General features: G+C 37.9%; 2 protein-coding genes across 5 annotated transcripts in view; both read right to left on the minus strand.

Moving 5' to 3' along the window:
* The window catches only part of arid3a (AT-rich interactive domain 3A), a 41,366-nt gene extending 29,382 nt beyond the window's left edge, over positions 1-11,984 (minus strand). For all 4 annotated transcript variants that reach the window (XM_063891327.1, XM_063891326.1, XM_063891325.1 and 1 more), the window contains exon 1: positions 11,737-11,984. The gene's annotated coding sequence lies outside the window, so the exon portion shown is untranslated. The remainder of the gene's footprint in view (positions 1-11,736) is intronic.
* Positions 11,985-14,897: 2,913 nt separating this feature from the next.
* r3hdm4 (R3H domain containing 4) lies at positions 14,898-21,004 on the minus strand. Its single transcript, XM_063891854.1, is given in 9 exon segments — positions 14,898-17,062; positions 17,533-17,588; positions 18,321-18,406; positions 18,798-18,859; positions 18,862-18,882; positions 18,969-19,086; positions 19,367-19,488; positions 19,692-19,849; positions 20,797-21,004. Coding segments are annotated over 9 exon segments (765 nt in total). The 5' UTR covers positions 20,835-21,004; the 3' UTR covers positions 14,898-16,958.
* Between the last annotated feature and the right edge of the window lie 651 nt (positions 21,005-21,655).

Raw genomic sequence — 21,655 nt, forward strand, 5'->3', positions numbered from 1 at the left:
TTACTTTGACGGAATATATGTAAAACTTTTGAGGGTTGCATTAAAGGAGAAAAGTATAGCAAACCAGAACAGAAAGAACCCAATTTCTCACAACAAAATCCTTATTTAATCCTAAACTTCATGTGAGGCATAAACGCACAGTCCCTGAGTTATCAGTTGTGCAGCATGTGCAGGATTACTCACACAAACAGACCAGACAAGCTATGCACACAAGAGGACAGATAGTATTAGACCCAACAACAAGAGGAAGTGAAATCACAAGGAAAACCATAACTTTCTTCACCTGCTTGGCTTAAAGAGTACATGAAGCACAGTCGACAATGTCTTGTCTACATTGTCTAAGGTTCTACTTAAAAACATAGAACTAATATAAAGAGGTTTGACTTTTCTCAGGTATGACTGGTGTGTTTTCCCCCTCATTAAAATGTTTTATTGCAAGTGTAGAGACACAGTGGGGGAGTTTTTCTGCAACTTCTGTAGGCAGTAATGCTTCTCTTAAATCCCTTTTCCCAAAATTGCTCAGGTATGCAAAGCAGTGCCTAGTATCAGAAATGGGCTGCAACTTTCTGGTATCAATGATGTCTGTTCTCTTCAATCAACAGTAATATCACAAAAGTGATCCACCTATAGCCCAGAGTTTTACCAGAGCGAGAGTCACAGTTTGTCCTGCACCTCCCCGTTTACTCAGAATGTGTGAAAATAGTCAAAATGCTGGGGTTGGGGTTCGTAGCTCAGTTCAGTCAGGCAATGATAAGAAATGTACACCAGGTCCACAGTGTGTGGGGAAATTAATTTCAAGTGCAGGTGGTGGACATGCAGTCATGAAAGGAGGCAGTAGTGACTCATCTCTGCTACATTGAATGATACATGAACAGAAAGACCTCTGAAACCACCAACTTTACATTCAGAAACTTTTTGGTTTTACACATAAGTAAACTCTGGGTAAAATCATGAATGAGTTACAATTCACTCTGAATCACCATTATGAGCAACTCAACCACCCCATACTGATATTTGGGTTTTAGGTTGCTAGAAGACAACATAGTTCAATGATATTCAGTATAGATGAATAGATGCACTAAATACTGTAATAGTATACCATGTAATAAAAAAACTAACTTAACAAATGTCTATAATCATCAACGTCTCACGTTAACATTTCTTAATGGCAGTTAGTTTTTCAACAAGGGCTGCAAATTAATTGACCAGCTAAGTTACACAATTTCAGTAATATTGTATGTCAGATCAGATGTTTTTAAAGCATCTTGTTCCATTGTATAAAGAACTTTGTAGGACTGATTGCTTTTATATTCATTAACGATTAATCAACAAATGATTTTTTTTAGGTTAAATAACAAATATTTAGTTCTTAAGAAGTCAGAAAATAGTGGATCTCTTGTTTTGTCAGACCAAAACCCAAAATATTATATTTGAATATGATAGAACTCAGAAAAAGCATGATATCTCCATATTTGAGAGGCTCAAACTACATTTTCTGCCACTTTTGTACTAAACTTGCGACTATTTACAGTTTATTTTTCTGTCAATCAACTTATCGATGCAGCTCTAGCAGTTACATGATATATTTTCTTTCAGCTGTTGTCTCCATACCTTAAGACAATACATTATTTAGCAGCTAGTGTATTTGTGGTTAGGGAAGAATCAATCATAATGGAAAAATGTGATGTGAACTGGCTGAACCACAATAGCAAGTTTGAAGAAAAACAAGAAGACCAACGACATACAGTGTACAGTTCACAGCCTGCAGCCTGCAGCTCCTCACTTTGGCTCAACTGGTCATAATCCCAAGCCACGAAATGTACTTAAAAGTTTTTTATACTGTAGCCGTATGTTATTAAAGTGTTGCGTAAGGAAACCAGAGCTGTGAAACTTGTGTTTCTTCTGAGGGTGAAGGAAGTGACAACTGACGCAACAGATGCAGCGAGGCAGCCGACAGATGTTCAATATCGATTCATTACATTCTTAAAGAGCAATAGAGGCACAACTGAATGCCTGCAGTTGTCGGATAGAGAATAGCAGCAGTGTAAGCAGGATTAAAACATCTTACCTAACTTGATCTGGTTCGACCAAGACAACTTGTCTCTGTTCTACTTACTGACAAACGGCAGAGGGCTCAGAGTGAAACCACTTGAAGAGCTATACATTTAGTTTTCATTAAGTGGCATAGGCAAATTCACTTCCCAACAGCCCATACACAAACTGTCTGTATGTGCACACTATTTGTAATATTCCTTACTCAACATGGTAGGTAGTCACACTTTGAACTCATGGGCTTAATAAGCAAGAATGTCACTCTGTGTCTTAAGCCTAAAAACAATACTGCCTCTGTTATTGTCTATTGCGTGTCATGTATGTCATTTAAAAGACAGAAGTGATTACAACAAAGCCGTTCTTTTGACTCTTCCTGTGCAGCGGGAAGCAGAAGTGGTCGCTTTGTTTCGTACCAATGTTCATCACAGACGACACGATTTCCTATATGCTATATGGTGCAAATTACATTGCATCACAGAACAGCCCACCACCACAACCCCCCATCCCCATATTAGGAGGCATATCAAATATTTTATAAATGACAGCATGTCACGACAAAATTATGTGGAAACAGAGTACTAGACAAACTTTTATAAGACTGCGAGCTAGAGACAGAGATTAAAGATACTGCTGTGTGTAAAATCTAGAGTCTAGAGATTGCCCTTGGTATATCATTCTTGTACTTTATGAATAATCAGAATTGGTTACAGTGAGAAAGCATTTAATATCTAAATCATAATTATAATAACAAGCAGTATCAGTGGTGCAGGGATGAATCCCATGCAAAGCGTATCTGAGTCTCTTTTATACTGAAGTCAGAGAGGGAAACCACCTTTTTTTTATTACCTGGACAAGAACCAGTTATTGTATGGAAATCCTACTTTGTTCAAAAACTGTTGCAACTATGATGTATTTATAAGTTGGTATTATGGCAAGGGAGCAGAAGCTCTCTTCAGTTCTTCTAGTGATGCTTGGAATGCTTTGGAAATTAATTACAGCAACCTACTTGCTTCATGTTTTTTGCTTAATCATTCCGCAACCTTTCTGTAACATATCAATGTAGCTGTGGTAAAGGCCATTTGCCAGCTTAGAAGACAAGTAGATGATTTCCTACACAATTTTATTGCCAGCACTTTATGAAGGCATTCTGAATGCAAAGTAGTACAGCCTCAGAATCAGTAGGACTATTTGGCATGTTTTGTTTACCAAAGAAGAAATGTAAATCCTGCTTTAATTTCTGACATATAGGGTTATCTAATGCAGATACAGTGAGTGTAAAGACCAATCTTCACACAAACCACTGCCATGGCAATGTTACATTTACAGCTTCACCTATCAGATTGAGCTAATAGCTCCACCTCAAAGCTACCTGCTTGTGTTTGCCGTCTGACATGCTGGGGGGATTTGACCGTCCATGTTGCCTCAACCTTATCTCGCGCACCAGATTTCTTTGTTTTCCTGAACCATCTGAGAAGCCCATATTTGGAGAATGTTTGGAGATGGGCAGGCACTTTAAAGAATACTTGGCAGATGATTGGGTAGACTATCAGTCAATCAAAGAAGAGGGAAAACATCTTATCTTGCTCTCCTTATGAAGAAATAGTCTCTAGTTCTGACACTATTGCAGAATCGACACCATTTTTTAAATATGCTGCAATTGTTGTTTTGAGGAAAAAGGCTACTCTCCTTGTTGTCTGTCGTAACTCATCCAAACCACATCTGTAGCGGCCAGCAGCTTCCTTACAGGACGTTGGTTGGTCTGAATCACACCGGTTCAGACACAAATGCATTACTTGAAGCCTGCTAAGATGAATTTGATCTTGTTATAATCCAGCTGCCATGTCACAGAGAGCAGACTGTTCAACTTTAGGAAATACAGAAATGATCCAACATTGCAATAAAAAGCTTTATACACTATAAAGGAATGCTGACTATCACACCCTTGGGGCTTATTTAACACCCTGTTTCACTAAAAGGAGGCTGGTTTAGGTGCCCGAGGAACCCCATGTGGGGTCAGGGTGGAGCCAACAGGGCAGAAACTTAAACAGTTGGCTGATTGAAAGATAAAGTTGAAACAATGAGAGCTAATGGGTTAATCCTCTTTTTTTCTGAACCCACATTTCAGGGGTAGAAGATTGCGAGGTCTGAGCAAACAGGACAGAATGATAAGAAAGAGAACTAAGGGTCTAATTCCAACGAGATAAAGAGACCTACACCGCCACACATACATTCACATGTAAACGCACATATTTACATATAAGACTGGCTGCTTGTATAGACACGTAGCATGTGAATTGTACTCTGGAAAGAGCATCAAAGCCTTCTTGTCAAATCCATACGTGAATGTGAGAGATATAATTTTGTGGCACGTTTTTTAACATAGAAATACAGACATTAACGTCAGGGTCTTTCCTATTGAGATAGTTTAGTTTCATTATGCCAGTGCAGATGTATCTTTCATTAAAACATTTTGAATAAAAATATTTGTGTTTCCTTTTATATACTGAAAGAAGAAACCCTTTTTTTTGTCCGAGAAAGCCTTGTGGTTATTTAGAGATGAACACAGTGAACCAGGTTTAAAAACTAAGTATTCAAATGAACTTATTTCTGTTCTGCTTGAATAGAAAGTCAAAAATTCTTAAAGTGGTATTACACATGATGTTTTCTCTTCATCTCTGGAGCTATAAGCGCTCTTCTGCTGGTGTTTCCTGCTCTAAAGATCACATGTAAATCAGTGTTTGTGGGGCACCCGGGTAGCTCACCTGGTAGACTAATGTTCAAATCAGACCTGTGGCCTTTTGCTGCATGTCATCGCCTGTCTCTCCTCCTTTCCTGTCTATCTTCAGCTGTACTAAAATTAAAGCAAAACCGCCCCCCCCCCCCCCCAAAAAAAAAAAGAAAAATCACTGTGGGTGGTCCTATAATGTCCTCTTGGAATTTCTGTACATGTAGTTGCTGTACTGTACTTTCTTTATCAAATGAGCCTCCATGCTCACGCTACACCCGTTTTGAATAAAGTCTTCCACCTGACTTGTAGACTTAAGATGATTCCAATCAGCTTCAGTGTACAGTAAATGTGTGGGTGGAGTGAAATTTGTAAGGCTTTATCATACTATCACTCGGCACTTGTTATGCACCATTTGAATTGTGATGTTGCTCCGTTGGTTTCTGACCATCATGGCGCCAGAAAGTCTTTACTTTTTTTATATTGATATTTAATCTTTAAATGTAATCCAATCCTGACACGTGAATATCCAATTATTACAAAACAAGGGAGTTTGCAATACAACATACTTATTAAGAACTGTAAGATTACAATATCTACAAAGCTAGTTTTACTTTCTGTGAAGCTTCAAAAATACTGTGAGGATTTCCATTTTAGATGGCCAACGCACTTCAGAGGGTTCTATCTCTAAAGATTGCCTTTCTTGTTTTGCACTTGTAACTCACTACATGTTGAATGCAGCATAAAAGTCCTCAGGGTAACTAGACGCAGCCAAGCATCTTTTACTTTAAAATCCTTATCTGTACAAGCTCAGTTTACTGGATATACTGCTATAACATGCAAATTGCAGTATGAGGGGAAAAAAGCCAGACAGAAACTCAGCTTAACACTAAATGCTTCTCAAACACTGACATGTATGTATGGGGGAACAAATACATATTCAAATAATTCTAGCTGCAGTACAAGTAGTGGTATTACATTTATTTATGGTACATGTATTTAATATCATATCAGAATCTATCTTGTTTTCTAATTATTTAATATTGATTCATTACTTTTATATACAGTGTGGAGTTACCCATCTTCATATAGTTTTTCTATTTAGCATAAACTATCCATGTGAGGACTGGTAAGCATTGAATATGACACTAGTCAAAGAGTGAGTGCATGCGCAGGGAGCCAAACAGAAGCCATTCATGATCCTTTCTTCATAAAAGAGGGAAAAAAGCATAAAAACAAGAAGTTGGTCAGTGGTGCTGGTCTTGATTATGAGTCCCTCTCTCACATTCCTTGCAGTATTACCTCGCAGGGAAATAACACAGGCTCCATTGAGCCCTGCTGCACCAACAACAAGATCATTGAGGAAGTGTCGCGGAGGCTCGTCACGCACTTTCCACTGACCTCTTCCAGCGATCCGAGGCAACACAGCGAGCCAAATCTCATTAACCCCAGCTATGCCATAAATTAAGTGGGCATATAGCAAAAATAATCTGTTGATCCACTTCTCAGCATTGAAATCTATGGTTATCTATCAAGCAACAGCATTTAGCTGTGCAAGTAAGCGAGGCTCAAAGTGATTTGTAGCAACTGATGTTACAGCATGTATGATAAATACATATAAAAAGTCTGGATTCAATAATTTGCTCACTTGGAAATGAGTGAAGGAAATGAAAGATGCTGATGCATACATTATGATGTCTAGAACTAGCAAGTGACATAAATGTTCAATGTCTTAGGGGCTTTTCCACTCTAGAAAAACAATATAACAATTGTGGTATTAAAATAAAATGTGATACTAAAAAGAGAGTTAAAAAATAAAAACTACACCATTTATATAAATATGTTAAAAAAGTGATACTTAAGACAAGACAGACATGAAAGTCCACGGGGGTGTATGAAACATTTGAACTCTATGAAAGGACCTCCTCTAACTGCAGTTATATACATTATAATTATTCATTGTAACAATGTCTAAATCTGTCCTCACCAAGTCCAATTCTTCATGTGAGCAGACAGGAGACAAGCTGCATGTCCCTGCTCGCAGAGTTCAATGCACTGCTATTGTAACTCTAGACTGACGGTATGATGATAGTTCCTCTAGTGCAGGGGGAGGTGGCGTGGAGTGGGGGGGGGGGGTGTTTAATTTTCATTGAATGGCATGAGCGTCCCAAACTGGATTAACGTGTTGGTTTATATGGTGACTGTGCAGTCACGTCCCTGCATTGTGATCTTTAACAATCAAGTGTTTTGTCTGCAGAGAGGCAATGGATGAGTGGAAATCTTAGATAAAGAGCTCTGTGAATTGTACATGGAGACATCCAAAATACAAACAGGCTCTTCTGTGCTAAATGTGGATTACAGTTTCATGGGCCTGCGCTATGTCTAATAAAAACTCACAAGGGTGTGATGTGTCTCATTTGGCATGTATCTGATTTAATAAGCTTTTGATTGCTTGGGCAGTCTGCCAGTGCAAGCGGACGCAAATATGAAATGCAAATGCTTCAGATTTGATGGACTTGTCAGCATGTTGCAGCTGTGTGCTGGTATCCAGGCAGACAAGTGCCAGGATAGGTCGCGTTCAGGACGCTGACTGAAAAAACACAAAGGCTACAACTTTACTAGCAGCTCAGTTCAGGAACCGCAGGGCATCCCAAAAGCTCAGACCCTACTTTCGTCTGCTCTGTGCCTGCGTCACCGTCTGCCCTGCTGGGATTCCCCCATGGCTCCGGCTCAGGCAGTGAAGTAACCTGTGAGTTTTTCTCCTGCATTTTTTGGCAGGATAGCAGGGTTAAAGCCCCACGTGCCGCACAGGCCTTCAGAAATGTAGCTTTTGGCAGAGGAACAGCTGAAAGCCTGCCAAGCCGCGGTGCTTCCCACCTCTTCTTAATAGCTGGGAATCGTGTGGTGTGCAGACAGCACATGCATTGACTGTGATACAAATCAAGCAGGAGAGCTATTACAACATTAAAGTGACACAATGCAGGCCTTTAGGCAAAGCCCACACCCTCATGACATGACAGAAAAAGCACTCTTTAAAAACCCTGCAGGATTATAGTTTGACAACAGGACAACAAACAAAAAAGGCAGCAGACTTGTTTGACTTGTCTACGATGTCTGTCATCATTATTTCACAGCCACTAACCAGTTTAGTGGCCAACTGCCAGCAATGGCAACTCATTCATCCACGATGCTCGGAGGCTAAATGAGCAGGCTATTTGTATATTACACTCACTGATTACCCCGGGGCTGAGATCAGGCGTGTGAGCGGACAGGACGCTGTACGGATTAGGGATGGGGTCTATAAATAATCTAAAATAAGATATAGTACATTTACATTGTTTACAATGTATTATTCTGCTACTACAATTATAGACTATACATTTAGATACCTTAAAGCATCAAATCAATTAACAAGTGGCTTTCAATTGAGTGAAAGCTTTTTTTTTGTATTAAGCAATTAATACATTGACATGACAAATTTCGAGACAAGAAGTTTACAAAGGTTTGTTATGGTTTTATAAAGAACTTGAAGGTCCAGAAATGGGTGATACTAAATCATCCATCTTGGTACATTCAAGCCTTCCTTGCCCTTAGGTTTGCATAAAATACAGGTTATGAACTTTCTTTTTTTTAAAGCAAGAATCTAAAATGATCAGTTAGTTTATCTGTACCGTCCAGAGGAAGCAGGGAATTGTCGATTAACTGTTAACATTGATGACTGCTTTACATCTTCACGTGTACATTGAACGAACACAGAGAGGTGTGAATATACAAACATCATCATCATCAAACAAAATGCTGAAGAGGATAATGCCTAATAAACCTTTCAACACAGACCATAACAAACACTTGATCTGAGAGGATGCTTACGAGACCAGTTTACATGTCAAGAGGAACACTCCCAGAAACCAAGAGCGCCACAAGTTAATGTCAAAACAACAAGAGGAAAAACACAGATCCCTTCATCATCACCTCACATATAATTTGGCTGGCGCTTTTATCGGAAGCAACTTAAAATAAATGCAAAAACCATAAAGATTCCCACTCCGAACAACAAGGAAAGTGCAGATATATTCACTTCAAGCAAGTCATACACTTTTCACAGTGCTGGTCAATTAGTTACAAGGCCAAAATTAAGTATTTTGTTTTTCCATCCGACCATTCAGAAAAACACAAACAATTTATTTAATCAACAATGTTGTATACAAACTGAGAAAAGCAGCAAATTCTCACAAGCTGGAGCCTGCAAGTGTGGGCCTTTTTTCTTGATAAATTATTGATGATAATCAATTATTAAAGTTGTTTTCGATTATTTTTCTGATGACCTACCATTTCAGCACTGCATCAAGTTAGTCTACATTTAATGTCTTATGAATAAATGAAGGGGAGGTTAATTCCCATACACTTTTTAGCATTGAAAGAATCAATAACCAAATAATCATGAAGGTCCTCAAAGTATGTGAAACCACAATGAAGAGTCACAACAAATGTGTAAACCTGGTTTCCCAACAAGGAGTTTTTTACGTTGATGAACCAAATGCATTATGCCACAGCAAAGGGAGGCCTTTTAAGACCTGAACTTGATCACCGGCCATACGTTTCTAATCCACAATAGGGCCAATCACTACGAAAACACCCCCCTCCATCCACTGGCTGCAGCAGTATTTCTCTGCATTGGAAACACAGAGCTGGGGCAGTTGTCCGGTGTGGGACGCAGCATACCATATGCCAGATTGGACCAAACAGATTAGTGTGGGAATTTCTGGGCGAGTCTCTAAGGTGATTGGAGCATAGTAGGGTACAGGGTGCGATAAGGCCTGGACATCTATCAGTGCTTTCAGAGCCTTATAATATTATTGGGATGCAACAGTTGCACTAATTTAACACCTCACATTTTTTTTTGATGTCAACTGAAACTTTGAGCAGTCGCATGGAGGATATTTGCAATAGGAAGGTGACCCTAGTCAAACTTTGTGTGGCAGTGCAAGGTGCAGTAAAACCTGACATCGACGAAAATATGTCAGTTCTAAGCACATTTCATAACCATGTTCGTGTCAGAATTAAACATACAATATATTGTATGCCCATAATAAATCTGCTTTTTGGGGTTGTTTTTAAATGAAAATATCTTCAAATTCGCATCTTGACGGCCTCTGAAAATGCATTAGATCAGACCAAAAGAAATAAACTTGGCACTTTCTATATGCTCTCAGTACATATATGTTTTAGGTCATTCAGACAAAGTACTATACAATGCTTTTAAGCTAGACTAGCTTCCTGTGACTGTGTTCCCCCACCCCCACTACTTAGTGAAAAAGTAATTTGTAGTTGTTGATGTGGAGTTCTTCGAGGTGGCCCTAACCAACAAGGCTCTCCTGATAAATACAGTCAGGAAGGCTACTGAGTTCTTTTTTTAATCCACTTGAAATGACAAGTGACAAGTTTGGTGCCCCCTTCTCATATCCACTGACGTCATACAGAAGGATATAGAGGATTTTCCCACCACCCTGCTGTTGTACTGAAGGCAGCTCATTGTGTCCATATCACTCCGCTGACATGTTGGACTGGTCTTGATCTCTGCCAAGAACAGATAGTGACAGACTCTTTTATCCACATACACCACCTTTTTTATGCACTTCTACTTTCCCCTTGAGAGAGACCAGAGACATTTAAGAAATGATATCAGTTGGATATTAAAATGACGCAGATCTGCGGCTGTGTTTATCCTTGACAGGTAGGCTACATGCTTAATTACATGTAGACTGATAATGCGTGTTAAGCTCTCAAACAGGGCTGACATTTGTAGGATTACCAACAAAAACTACTGGCCAGATTTTCATGAAACTTTGTGGAAGTTTGAAGCTTTAGCCACTGAACAACCCATTTCATTTTGCAGTGGATTTAAATCACAGAGGGGATACACAAACTATATTGAGTGATATAAGTGAAAGCATCACTTTACTTAATTGAAATTAAGTGTTAAGTGCTACATCATGATCATATTTTGAACAACTTTTTTAAATGACCAACTAGTGGGCTACTACAGCTGTCAAATGCAAAGTGGCAAAACGGAAGCCTGCTCTTCCCTCACAAATGTAGTTGGAGTAATTGTATGTACTTAGTTACCCTTTAACAATCTGTTTTTTAAATAATTAGAACTTCAAATCCTTTCATAAAGCTACGTGTGACTCTGAATCACCCCCCTGAATCTGTTTTGATCCCCTACATGACATGTTTAACTTTCTGTATAAAGCCAATTGTTGATGCTGTCACATGCACTTCGACTTAAATTGCCACAGGATGTAGGCGTTAGATGATGTTTAATGGCATGGTAGCTAAAAATTGTACAGGACGTGACACCGCCGTACATTTCAATAATTTAAGAAATACTAATTTTTGACAATTATGCCAACAAATCTTCAACAGCAAACACGAATGGTTAGTTCATCCGTTATTTTGCCCACACCGCACTTTATTGTCAATTATCAGCTTTTAATATGAAGTGTCGCTGAGAGCAGAGTTATGATTTTACTTTCCTAATAGTATTTTGGTGAGAGCCTCAGTACACTTTATAACTGACAGTTAAAACGACCACTGATTATTTAATATAAATATGTTAATGTATTTTTACTGTATTTATTAGTTTGAAATGCGATTGTAACCGCCCAAAAAAGGTGCATTTGAACAAAAGACCCGTTAGATTTTTACTACAACGTATAGTACAGTCTAACTGAGTGTAGTTTACGTTACGTTGGTTGGGTGACATATGGCAGGTGACTCCATCCGCTACCTTCACAATACACTATCGATCAGGCGATTTAATAACGTCGCATCGATTAAGAAGAAAAAGAAAAAGAAAATCAGCGCCCTGTAAGTGACGAGTAAAAAACGGAAGCAACACAACGAAAGACTGTTTAAATAAGATAAACCGAAAAATAAAGAAAAATATATGAACTTACCACATCGGCTTCCGTTCGGTTTTTACACTCTTTGGAACCGGAAGAAACATCCCTGTTTTCCCCGTCTCTGAATCCAGTCTCGATTACACACAGAGGAAAACACCAGAAAGAGGAAGAGGAGAGGTGGTTCGTTAGTTTATCGGCTGGAAAAAAGTGGTTTCATGTGACTGCAAGATATCCACGAATTCGTCTTCTGCGCGTAATTGTGTTTTCAGAGTTTGAGTGTAGGGTTGAGGCAGCAGACAGCCGGAGAGAGAGGCGTGGAGAGAAGCTCCGTCCTGCAAAGTCACATCATTGGTTGACAAACAGTAATCAGATGCAAATTCCTAACCTCTGAATCAGCAGGGGCCAGCCCCCCCATGCACCCCCACCCACAGGAGCAGGGGATGTCTGTAAATGTACTGCTTTGAATTATATAAATTGGGCTGGGAGTGGGCACTCACTCACACACACACACACACACACACACACACACACACACACACACACACACACACACACACACACACACACACACACAACATTTTTCATATGTTTGTAATACACACTTGTTTTTCCTCATATTTATCGATTATAATAGTATAGTTTCTATTCTTAGTTCCAGTATGTTATCCGACATTCAGTTTTGTCTTACTTTGTTGGTTTACAGCAGTATGTCACTATTTCATAATTTATGTTGCATTGTTGAAACCGAACATGTTCTGAAACGTTATACAAGTTGATATGACAATTCAAATATAATTATATAAGTCGTATTCAGTTTTTAAAATATTATCCGAAATATGTCGTTGAGCTTGCGGTAAATTGTCTGTTGTGTTTCCTTTTTCTCACCACGTAGATTTTTAGTTACGGTGCCTTAAGAGAGTCCCTAATCAGTAAGGCTGCTAGGAGACTTTGTTTGGTGTAGAAACCGCATAAAATTAGCTTAAAATGTATTCAGAATTCCGCTTATTTAATTAAACCAGCTTTTATTACAACTGACTTATAGTTTTATTTTATTTTCATCTAAGCAAATGATACAGATATAGTCTCATTTAATTACATAAAGCTTTACAACATTAATTTAGAAAACATGAAGGTGGATATTTTCCCTTTCAGAACACATGAGGATCCCTACTAACTGAATGATTGACTTGGAATGAGATACATTGATTTTTAACACTGCATTTGAGATAATAAGATATCACCACACTGATATAAACTAATAGTGCTGAGTCTTGATCTTTGGTTTAGATGTTTTTTCTATATCAAAGTGAACATTAAAACCAACATTTAATGCTGAAAAATAACTACATTCAACACATCTTTAGCTACGGTTAAATGAACTCCCGGCTTGAAATGTTCTTTTCTGTCTTCATCACACAATTGTTGACAGCTCCCAAAAGTCACCAGTCATATAATCTCTTTCCAAATCTGATTTTACAGTGGGATTGCTGACTGCAGTGACTGGGGACAGCTGCTTACTAAAATAAAGAGCTTGAGATATTTAAAACAGAAAAATGATCCTCCCTCTGCCCTCTCAAATGTAATGGTATCCAGGAGAGAAGCGTGTGTGATAGTAAGACATTTAAATTAAAAACAGTGAACTGTAACCACTTCACACTTCAAATCAAACATCAACATAATGAAACCCTCACTGATGCGTTTCAGCCTGGGTGTGGTCAACACAGGAAATGAATAGTTTTATACTCACTATAATGTTGAGCAACAAAATAAAAAAAGTTTATGAGAACACAACAAAGTGCAAAACAAAAATGAGCTTTCAGAAATAATCATCCTTTAAATTTGATGTTCTTATATATGGAGCAAAATTTTTGAGACAGTTTAATTTAGAAAATATTTGAAGGGTATAGACAAAACTAAAACATCACAGGACTTTAAAAATAAATGTTAAGCGATGCTTCAAAGTTATGTTCAATATTAATGAGCAGCATCTGTCAGCCCTTTACTTTGTATTCATTGCATCCATATTTGTTATTTTATTAACTCTGCTAGTTTGTTTTCATTTAATATCAAGATTTATGGTTTTAGCTTTCATTGAGCTTTATGAGTACCTGATGAAGTATACATTGAAGGTGCTTGTAAGTATTTTAATCCTATGACAAATGTACTTCCTAGGTAAATAGTGTCTTCATTTTTTCTCTTCATTATTTGACAGCTTTCGATACTTTAAAATAATATTGAACAGTCAAACATGTTTGATAGTTAATGTTTTTGCATAAACATTAACTATCAAACATGTTTGATAGTTAATGTTTATGCAAAAACATTCCATGGTTCCAGCTTGGTAAATAATCTGTAGAATAATCCACATTAATCAAAAATAATCATTAGTGAATAACTGGAAATTAGCTCCACCTCAACCAACTACAACTGTACAATCCTACTTTTACATTGATGAACGAAACATAATAATTGAAGGACAAAATATAAACTAGTGTAACAGACACTTATTTTTCGGCATGAAGTACTTTTACTTTCAAATACTTTAAGTTCAGTTTCCTGATAACAGTATTATATATTACTTAAGGGTCTGAATACTCACTCTACTATGAGGAGTGGCTGTGTTTGTTTGTACAATTACCCCCTCTAGTGCCAAGTCAGAGCAAACCCAGAGGATTCCTGGCATACCACACCACCACTACAGGTGTACGCTGTATCATTCAAATAAACTTTACAACATATGCATAGTCTGAGATTTTTTTAGTATATTCACTCAACAATCTCCAAAACTAAATCCCAATCATATTTTTTCAATATTAAAGTCATCTATTTATCCTGAATAAATGGGATTCTGGTACTTCTTAATATTTTGTATAGCGGTTATCAGTTTATTGCCTATCTTACTTACAACAATTGTTACATGTTTTGAAGAAATAATTGTGGATAGTCTCCTTCCAGACTTTCAAAGTGTAAATGGACACTAAACGGAGGATGTGCAGTGTTCGACAGAGAGTGATTGAATAAGTACATTTAACTTTATGTCAATGCAGTCATCTGGATCAAGTAACCTCTTAAAGTAACACTTGTACTTTTGATATGCTCTTCTACTTCTGTACATATGTAACACTATATCTCCAGGAGTTTGATTTTTGCAATATAAGAGAAAATGGTTCATTGAAATAGGGTGCACAAAGATGACACAATCATATAAAAAGAAATATCTGAAATCCTTTTAATAGATGCAGAGATAACTATAAATAATTGTTGTAGCGCGCGACACACACACACACACACACACACACACACACACACTTAAATACACAAAGATGTTTAAGACTAGTATATAAAGCTGAATATTTTAGGCTTCTCCAAATGTTGGCACATGTTATTCATCTGAGTTCATTTATTAAAGGCACAACTACTTAAAAGGTTGGCATCGCCCCGTGATGTTGGGCTGAACATGACCAAAACAAGTGCATGTTGAAGGAAGCCTACAGTACACAGAAAATGACACTAAGTGAGATGAACTACGTGACATTCAGAGAGAGAAGTTTAGAGCCTGAGAAATGTCATTCCAACGCACACAAACACACAAACTTTGGTTGTCAACAAAATGCACCATGTCAAGTTTTTTACACATTGTTTCCAAAATCCAGTCCAGTACAAATGTAGAAAAAAACCTAGAAACTTGTATTCATAAGGCAGAAGTGCTGTTGTAAGAGTTAATGTACATACAGAGTCAACACTCTGCAGGCTTTTACCATCAAAAAAACGTAACATGGTTTTATTTCTACCTGTGTAACACATCTAGTGGACAGTGTACATTATACTTGAAACTGTAATAACCATATTACATGATGATGTGACAAAAAGATACTTTTAATACTTGTGTGTTGAGAGTAAACTGAGTGAGCATTGTGCATGTAGCAAGAAAGCCTAAATGTACAGGCATAGGCAGTTTATGACTATAGCAAAGTTCCGTTACTCATTTTTGATTATTGACTGATACAACACTTACACCTCGTCTACACCAGTGTGCACTGAAAGCAGCACATGAGCAACCTGTTCAGCCACAGTGCTGCCATACTATATATACAATCATGTACTTCAGTGTGTAGTGGGGAAGAAACGTTCCTGATGTCTGTGTATCCGAGGTGATAAGACTTGACAAAGCCAGAAGAGAAAGAGAAAATGAAAGAAATATCCAGGAATTTGTACCTTAAGAGAAGAAGAACCTTAAGAATTAGTTTCCAAGCCAACAATTGACTTCCTACGATGATGAATGAAGTGTCTGTGCATATAATGTATTATAAATATTCATGCTTCACACCTCGCCACTGACATTAATCCTACAGGATGACTCTTCAGGCAGCGATATATTTCCTGATGCATTCCTCCATTTTTAGCACCTTTGCAAAATGTCACCACTGACTCCTTGCAGCCTGAACAGAGCTGCAAGGATACATTTGATACAAGTCCGTTATTTAAGTACTTCTTCCATTCTTTTTTAGGTTGATATTGTCATTATGTACTGTTCTGAATTTGTGCTTCGAAAGTACGTTTTTTTTAACATGAGTTTCTAAATTCTATCATTTGCACTATGAAAATGGACAGGATAGATCAACTGTTGCTTTAATTTACAACTCATAAATACATTTTAATGCTTATCTAAATGATTTAGACAACTGTTGACATTTGTTCTTTAGAAAATTGAATGAAGTATAATTTGTTTGTATAATGTAATTCCTAATTGTGAATTCCAGATCGAAAATCAGGTTGTGAGGTTAGAATATTCTTAAAATTAAGAATGAACAATCCTTATAACATTATTATGTTAATTAATTGATCCCAAGAATAAAAACACTAGAACAACATTTTTGGTTGAATGAAAAACTGCTTTGAAAACATAGACTATTTTCTGTTTGGCAGTAATTAAAGCATTTTGCCTGAGGATGAAATCACACGGCAAGGTAAATGTTACTATGTCACCCTCATGTACTCAGGCTTAGCTAGGCTTTGAGCTGAATTCTATCTGAGGTATACTCACACGCCAACAGTTAGCATGCTAACATGCTATTGTTAAGGATGTGACATTAGACATGTATATCCATCTACATTCAGGCGGCAATACACTTTTACGTATTTATGGATACAGAAATCAACCACCAGACAGAGGGAAAAGGAAGGAAGGATCTAGACGGACATTATCCGAACGAACAGATTTATCTACACCTGTCGGAGCGCCTGGCTGCGGCAGAGCTGTGCTGAGAAAACATGGCTCAGCTCATCTGCTCCAAGTGTGCAGACAACAGGAGACCAGGAGGCAGGAACTCTTCTTGCTTGTTCACCACTTCAGTCTGGCGTGACCCTTTGTAGTCGCTGCCTGAAGGTCCAACAACAACATAATACAGTTTGACCTCTCTCATGTGACAGAAAAAACATTTAGCTTGCCTTGTACATGCAGCCGGACTGTGTCAATAGGATTCCAGAAACAGAATCATCTCATTTGTATGAAACGTAGAGTTCAAAAGCTTTGACAACTGTTTGTGTGCTGAGGTCAGGTCTTTATATGTAGTTATGTCAATTATAAGCAATAACATTGATGTATTTCATCGAACACAAATATCAGGAAGCGATCAGAAGCATTATTCATAAGGCAATGGCCAAGATATCAGACATTGTAGTAAGCGTTTCAATCCGGACAGTTTTGTCCTTATGGATCTATGTGTCTTTATGCTTATAAGTTTATAATATAAGTGAATTCTCCAACAACACTTTCTGTCATGTCTTAAGTGGAATAGCACCGACTTGATGATATATTCTTTATGTATGGATTTTCGTGTTTCCACTCACTTGCAGAGACGAGGTCCATGTACTGGCAGACGGCGTGAAGCAGCAGTCTCTCAAAGCTGATTCACAAACAGAGATATTATTTTCCCCTTAGTGTTTTCTAACCATTTGTACAAACAGTCATCAAGTTTCCCAACATAGATCAATAAACTTGGTCTCTGTGTGTGTTTCATGTAGATTATTTGACATTTTTACCCTTCCTGTTTTGTTTAATGTGTGTCCTGCTGTTGCAACCTTGCTCACTTCCTTGTGTGGGTCATGTCCTTTAATATAAACTGGTTTGCCAGGTAGGGAAACCTGATCAAGATTTATCACCCGGAGCTTTTAGCCTGCATGTTTGTCAGATGCTAAGGAAACAAAAGTGTTAAAATAACAAAAGGTTGCTGCATTGGTGAGGTTCTGTTGTTTCAGGAACCAGTAAGAGTGGAAACAGGATCCAGGAAGTTCAGTTTGAATAACCAATCCATGAGTTGGAGGCTCATCAGATGACAAAAGAGAAGTTGGGCGTTTATAATACTATGGATAGGATTCAAAATCATCTTCCATGATTTGATTTTTGGAATTTGATATGTAGGTGGACTATTAAAGGTGTATAATGCCTGCTAACAGGCGGTCATCTGGCAAAGAGAACCTCTATAACTAACATCAGCAGGCAACAAATTAATATTAAGGACTTTTGTGTATTAGTTTTAAGACTTTTTAATATCTCTTCACGTGTCTTTTTGAGGAAATTAAATGAAAAGCTTTTTTAAAACCTTCATATACACTGAATATAGAAAAAGGATCTCTACCTGCTGCCTAGGTTGGTTGTGTAAACAGAATTCGGCTGAGCGATGAAGAACCTCAAAAGGTTTTCCTCAAGTATTTCCAGAGTTCCCTGTGAGGAGAAGAAAAAATATATTGGGTGGCAGCCAGAAGGATTAATCCACATCATATTATGAGTCCTCAAGCCTGGTTTGTGCTTGAGCCCAAAACTGAACCTCTGTGGGCTTTCTTGCTGAGTCATGGTCGTGCTTAAACCTGTTTGTCATTTGAAAAAATCTGTGACAGCACGTTACTGTTTTGACATCAACTAGGAAAAGGAAAAGGAAGGAGACAACAAGCTAGTGAAGCCTCTGGGTTTGATGCACAGCAGAGATGCAGGAAGGACTAGACTACCAGGTATTTTATCACCATATGGATAGAAAACTAATTACAAGTTGAGACTTTGTGATTAAACTTTGACTTGAGTTTAAAGCCACTGTAGGTATGGAGAAGATGAAGCTCACCATGGGGATCTGTTTCCGTTTGAGAGTCGCTCGCAGTCTGCGATCGATTCTCTGGAAGCAGTCTGAGCACTGAAGGCAGGATTTACTGCGCAGAGATGGGTGATGGTCATACAAACAGCCGCACTTTAGTCAACAGCCGGCTTACAAATAATAACAGATCAAGATGCTCACCATTCCTCTCGTCTTTGAGCGGATTGCTGGTGTTTTTCTTCTTGGCACCTTCCAGCTCCAGCAGAGACAGCAGCCTCTCCTGCTCCTCACCTGAGCAATTCATGAAATCATTCCATGGCTAAAAGAAAAACAGAATAAAGAACAACTTTTTAACAAATATTTGTTTAACAAGCAATTTTAGATTAAATTTAGATGTGATGTTTGGTGCAAGACAAGCTATTGTTTTTTGGCTTCTGGCAGGATTTGAAAGGGAATAACTTTCCCCCAAAGCTCATCTGTCTTTGATCATTTTTAGTGCTGGGAAAAAACTATAGAAAAAAAAAACCAAGACAGACCTAAAAGACACTCCTGCATCACTAAAGAGCAGCAAAGTTTAAGCCAAGCTGAAGACAACTTACCTTTATGTAGTTTTCGTTGGTGCAGGCTTCAGTGAAGCAGGATGGGATTGCTGGGTTACTGCAAACTTCCAGATCATCTATGGTGCACTCATCCCTCTCAAGAAGATTAGCAAGATAGCGTGCTGGTTTTCAGAGAAGAAGGGCAAGAAAGACATGGACAGGGGTGATGTAAGCAACTGAAGGACAGATTTAGGATTTAAAAGAATTGATGATTTAACATAAATGTTGTTTTTCAGTGTTTAAGGCACACGGTCTTCAAGGCTTGTCCAACATTGCTCGTCCTGCAGCAGATAAGAACATCATATAATTGATAAGACAATCTTACTGTTCTCCAGTCGGCGAAGGCTCTTCTTGCCCTTGGCTCGAGGAGTGAGGTCAGAGTTGCGGATGGCTTGGTTGATATAGAACTGCTTCTTTTTGGTGGGAGACACTCGCTTGGCTGGAGAGTTGGGCAGGGAGCTGCATTTACGCTCCTCTATCAGGCTGAGAAAACACAGTGCAAATGTCTCAATAGCTAATTTAGTAACACATTCTGAAGAGGAAGTAACCGCACCTCAGATCTTATCGATCATAGTAATTTCATGTTACCATGACTATTTTACTATTCCTCAATTGTCTTTAACCACAAGGGAGAAAGCACATTTAGTACTTGTCTATTGCAAATTATATGAATGACAAGGTGAAATGGTGCATCTGCACAGGCATGCAGAATATCATTGCAACATAATCCTATTGGCAAGGAAAGTGGCTGTGAAATAGGATTACCTATCATTCAAATAACCTTTGCTAAGAGCTTTCGGGTTTATACATCTCCTTTACTTTAATGTGCTGCTTGTGTTTTATCCCTGCAGTATTTCTAAATGAATCTGAAAAGTAAGAGTTATGGCATCCTGCAGGAGCTGCATTTGTATGTCAGTGGGTGTTTTGTGTTGATTCCCTCTGCCTGTTTGTTGCCATTTTTAGCTTGCAGGTTTAGCAAACGTGAATCTTAGTAACCATCAAGAAACATTGATGCAGTTTTGCAACATATTTTAAATGTAAGCAATATGTTCCCGCTGCACCTATACACGTTAACAAGGAAATCTCTAAATAACACCAATAATCTGTTTAGTAGCGAGTGCCAAGTGAAAGATTTAACAGATCAATTAGAAAAACCCAGGCGAGATTTAGCCATGAATTTAAAGAGCCACAAACAAAAATAATCCAGGTTATCGGGTTAGCTGCCAGCTGTTAAAAAGGACTAACATACAGATGATTGAAATCTACAGCCTTATAAAACCTTAAAAGTAACTTCCCCAAATGAGCATGATTATCAACAGAGCTGGCACTCTTCATCTAAACCCGTTTACAACTCGAGAGGTAGTAAAAATGGCTATTTAACTGTAATATAAGCTAACGCTAACTAGCATGCTAACGTTATATTTACTCACATGTAATCCTGTTCGTCATTATTTGTCAAGACCACCATTTTATTCCTGCACCAAAAACGGGAAGAAAAAATGCCCTTGATCTTTACAGACTGTGTAGAAACAAAAAGACAAAGCAAAGACGGAAAAAAAGACAAAAAGGTGAGATAGTTTGGCAGCGGTTTTGTGAGAGGCTAGCTCCTCGGCTGCTAGCCTGACAGTGAACACAAATAGACCTGAACCACAGAGCGGAAAAGAAGAGCTCTCACTCTGCCTAGAGTTACATGATGTAATGCTTTTAAATATGTAACAACTTTAACAATATCTATTATAAACACCATTCTAAACACATTTAGGAACATTTGTACATTTTGAACATGTTTTCCACCTTCAATAATTATTTTAAGATTTACTTTAATGTGTTACTCCTGTCATAATAATAACATACAGTAGGTATGAACATTTGTACCACGTTACACAAATACCTGTTAACAATATTATAGTTGTGGGTGGTGAACCACAATCTTTTTCACCTATTTATAAACATTTTTTTGCCCATTCCAGCCTAACTCTCTATTTTTTTTAACAAGAGCATTGTATCTGTTAAAGAAATAATTCCAAATAGTATCTATTTAAAAAAAGGATTGCATTATTTTTGACTCCATATTTTTGTCTTTATCTATGCACCAATAACCAAAGCAAATTACTTGTGTGTGAAAACCAAATTGACATTACACCGGATTCTCTTTCTGATTAATGTCTGGACAGGCCATGCTTTGACAGCATCACAATGATGTTATCTGTGGTAGTTTGTATTGCTTTAAATATTTGAGGGCAGCTATTGTCACAATCTGTATTCATTTAATTAGTGTCATGAGTTTAG

The sequence above is a fragment of the Eleginops maclovinus genome, chromosome 9 (assembly GCF_036324505.1).
Source record: "Eleginops maclovinus isolate JMC-PN-2008 ecotype Puerto Natales chromosome 9, JC_Emac_rtc_rv5, whole genome shotgun sequence".
Classification (NCBI taxonomy): Eukaryota; Metazoa; Chordata; class Actinopteri; order Perciformes; family Eleginopidae; genus Eleginops; species Eleginops maclovinus.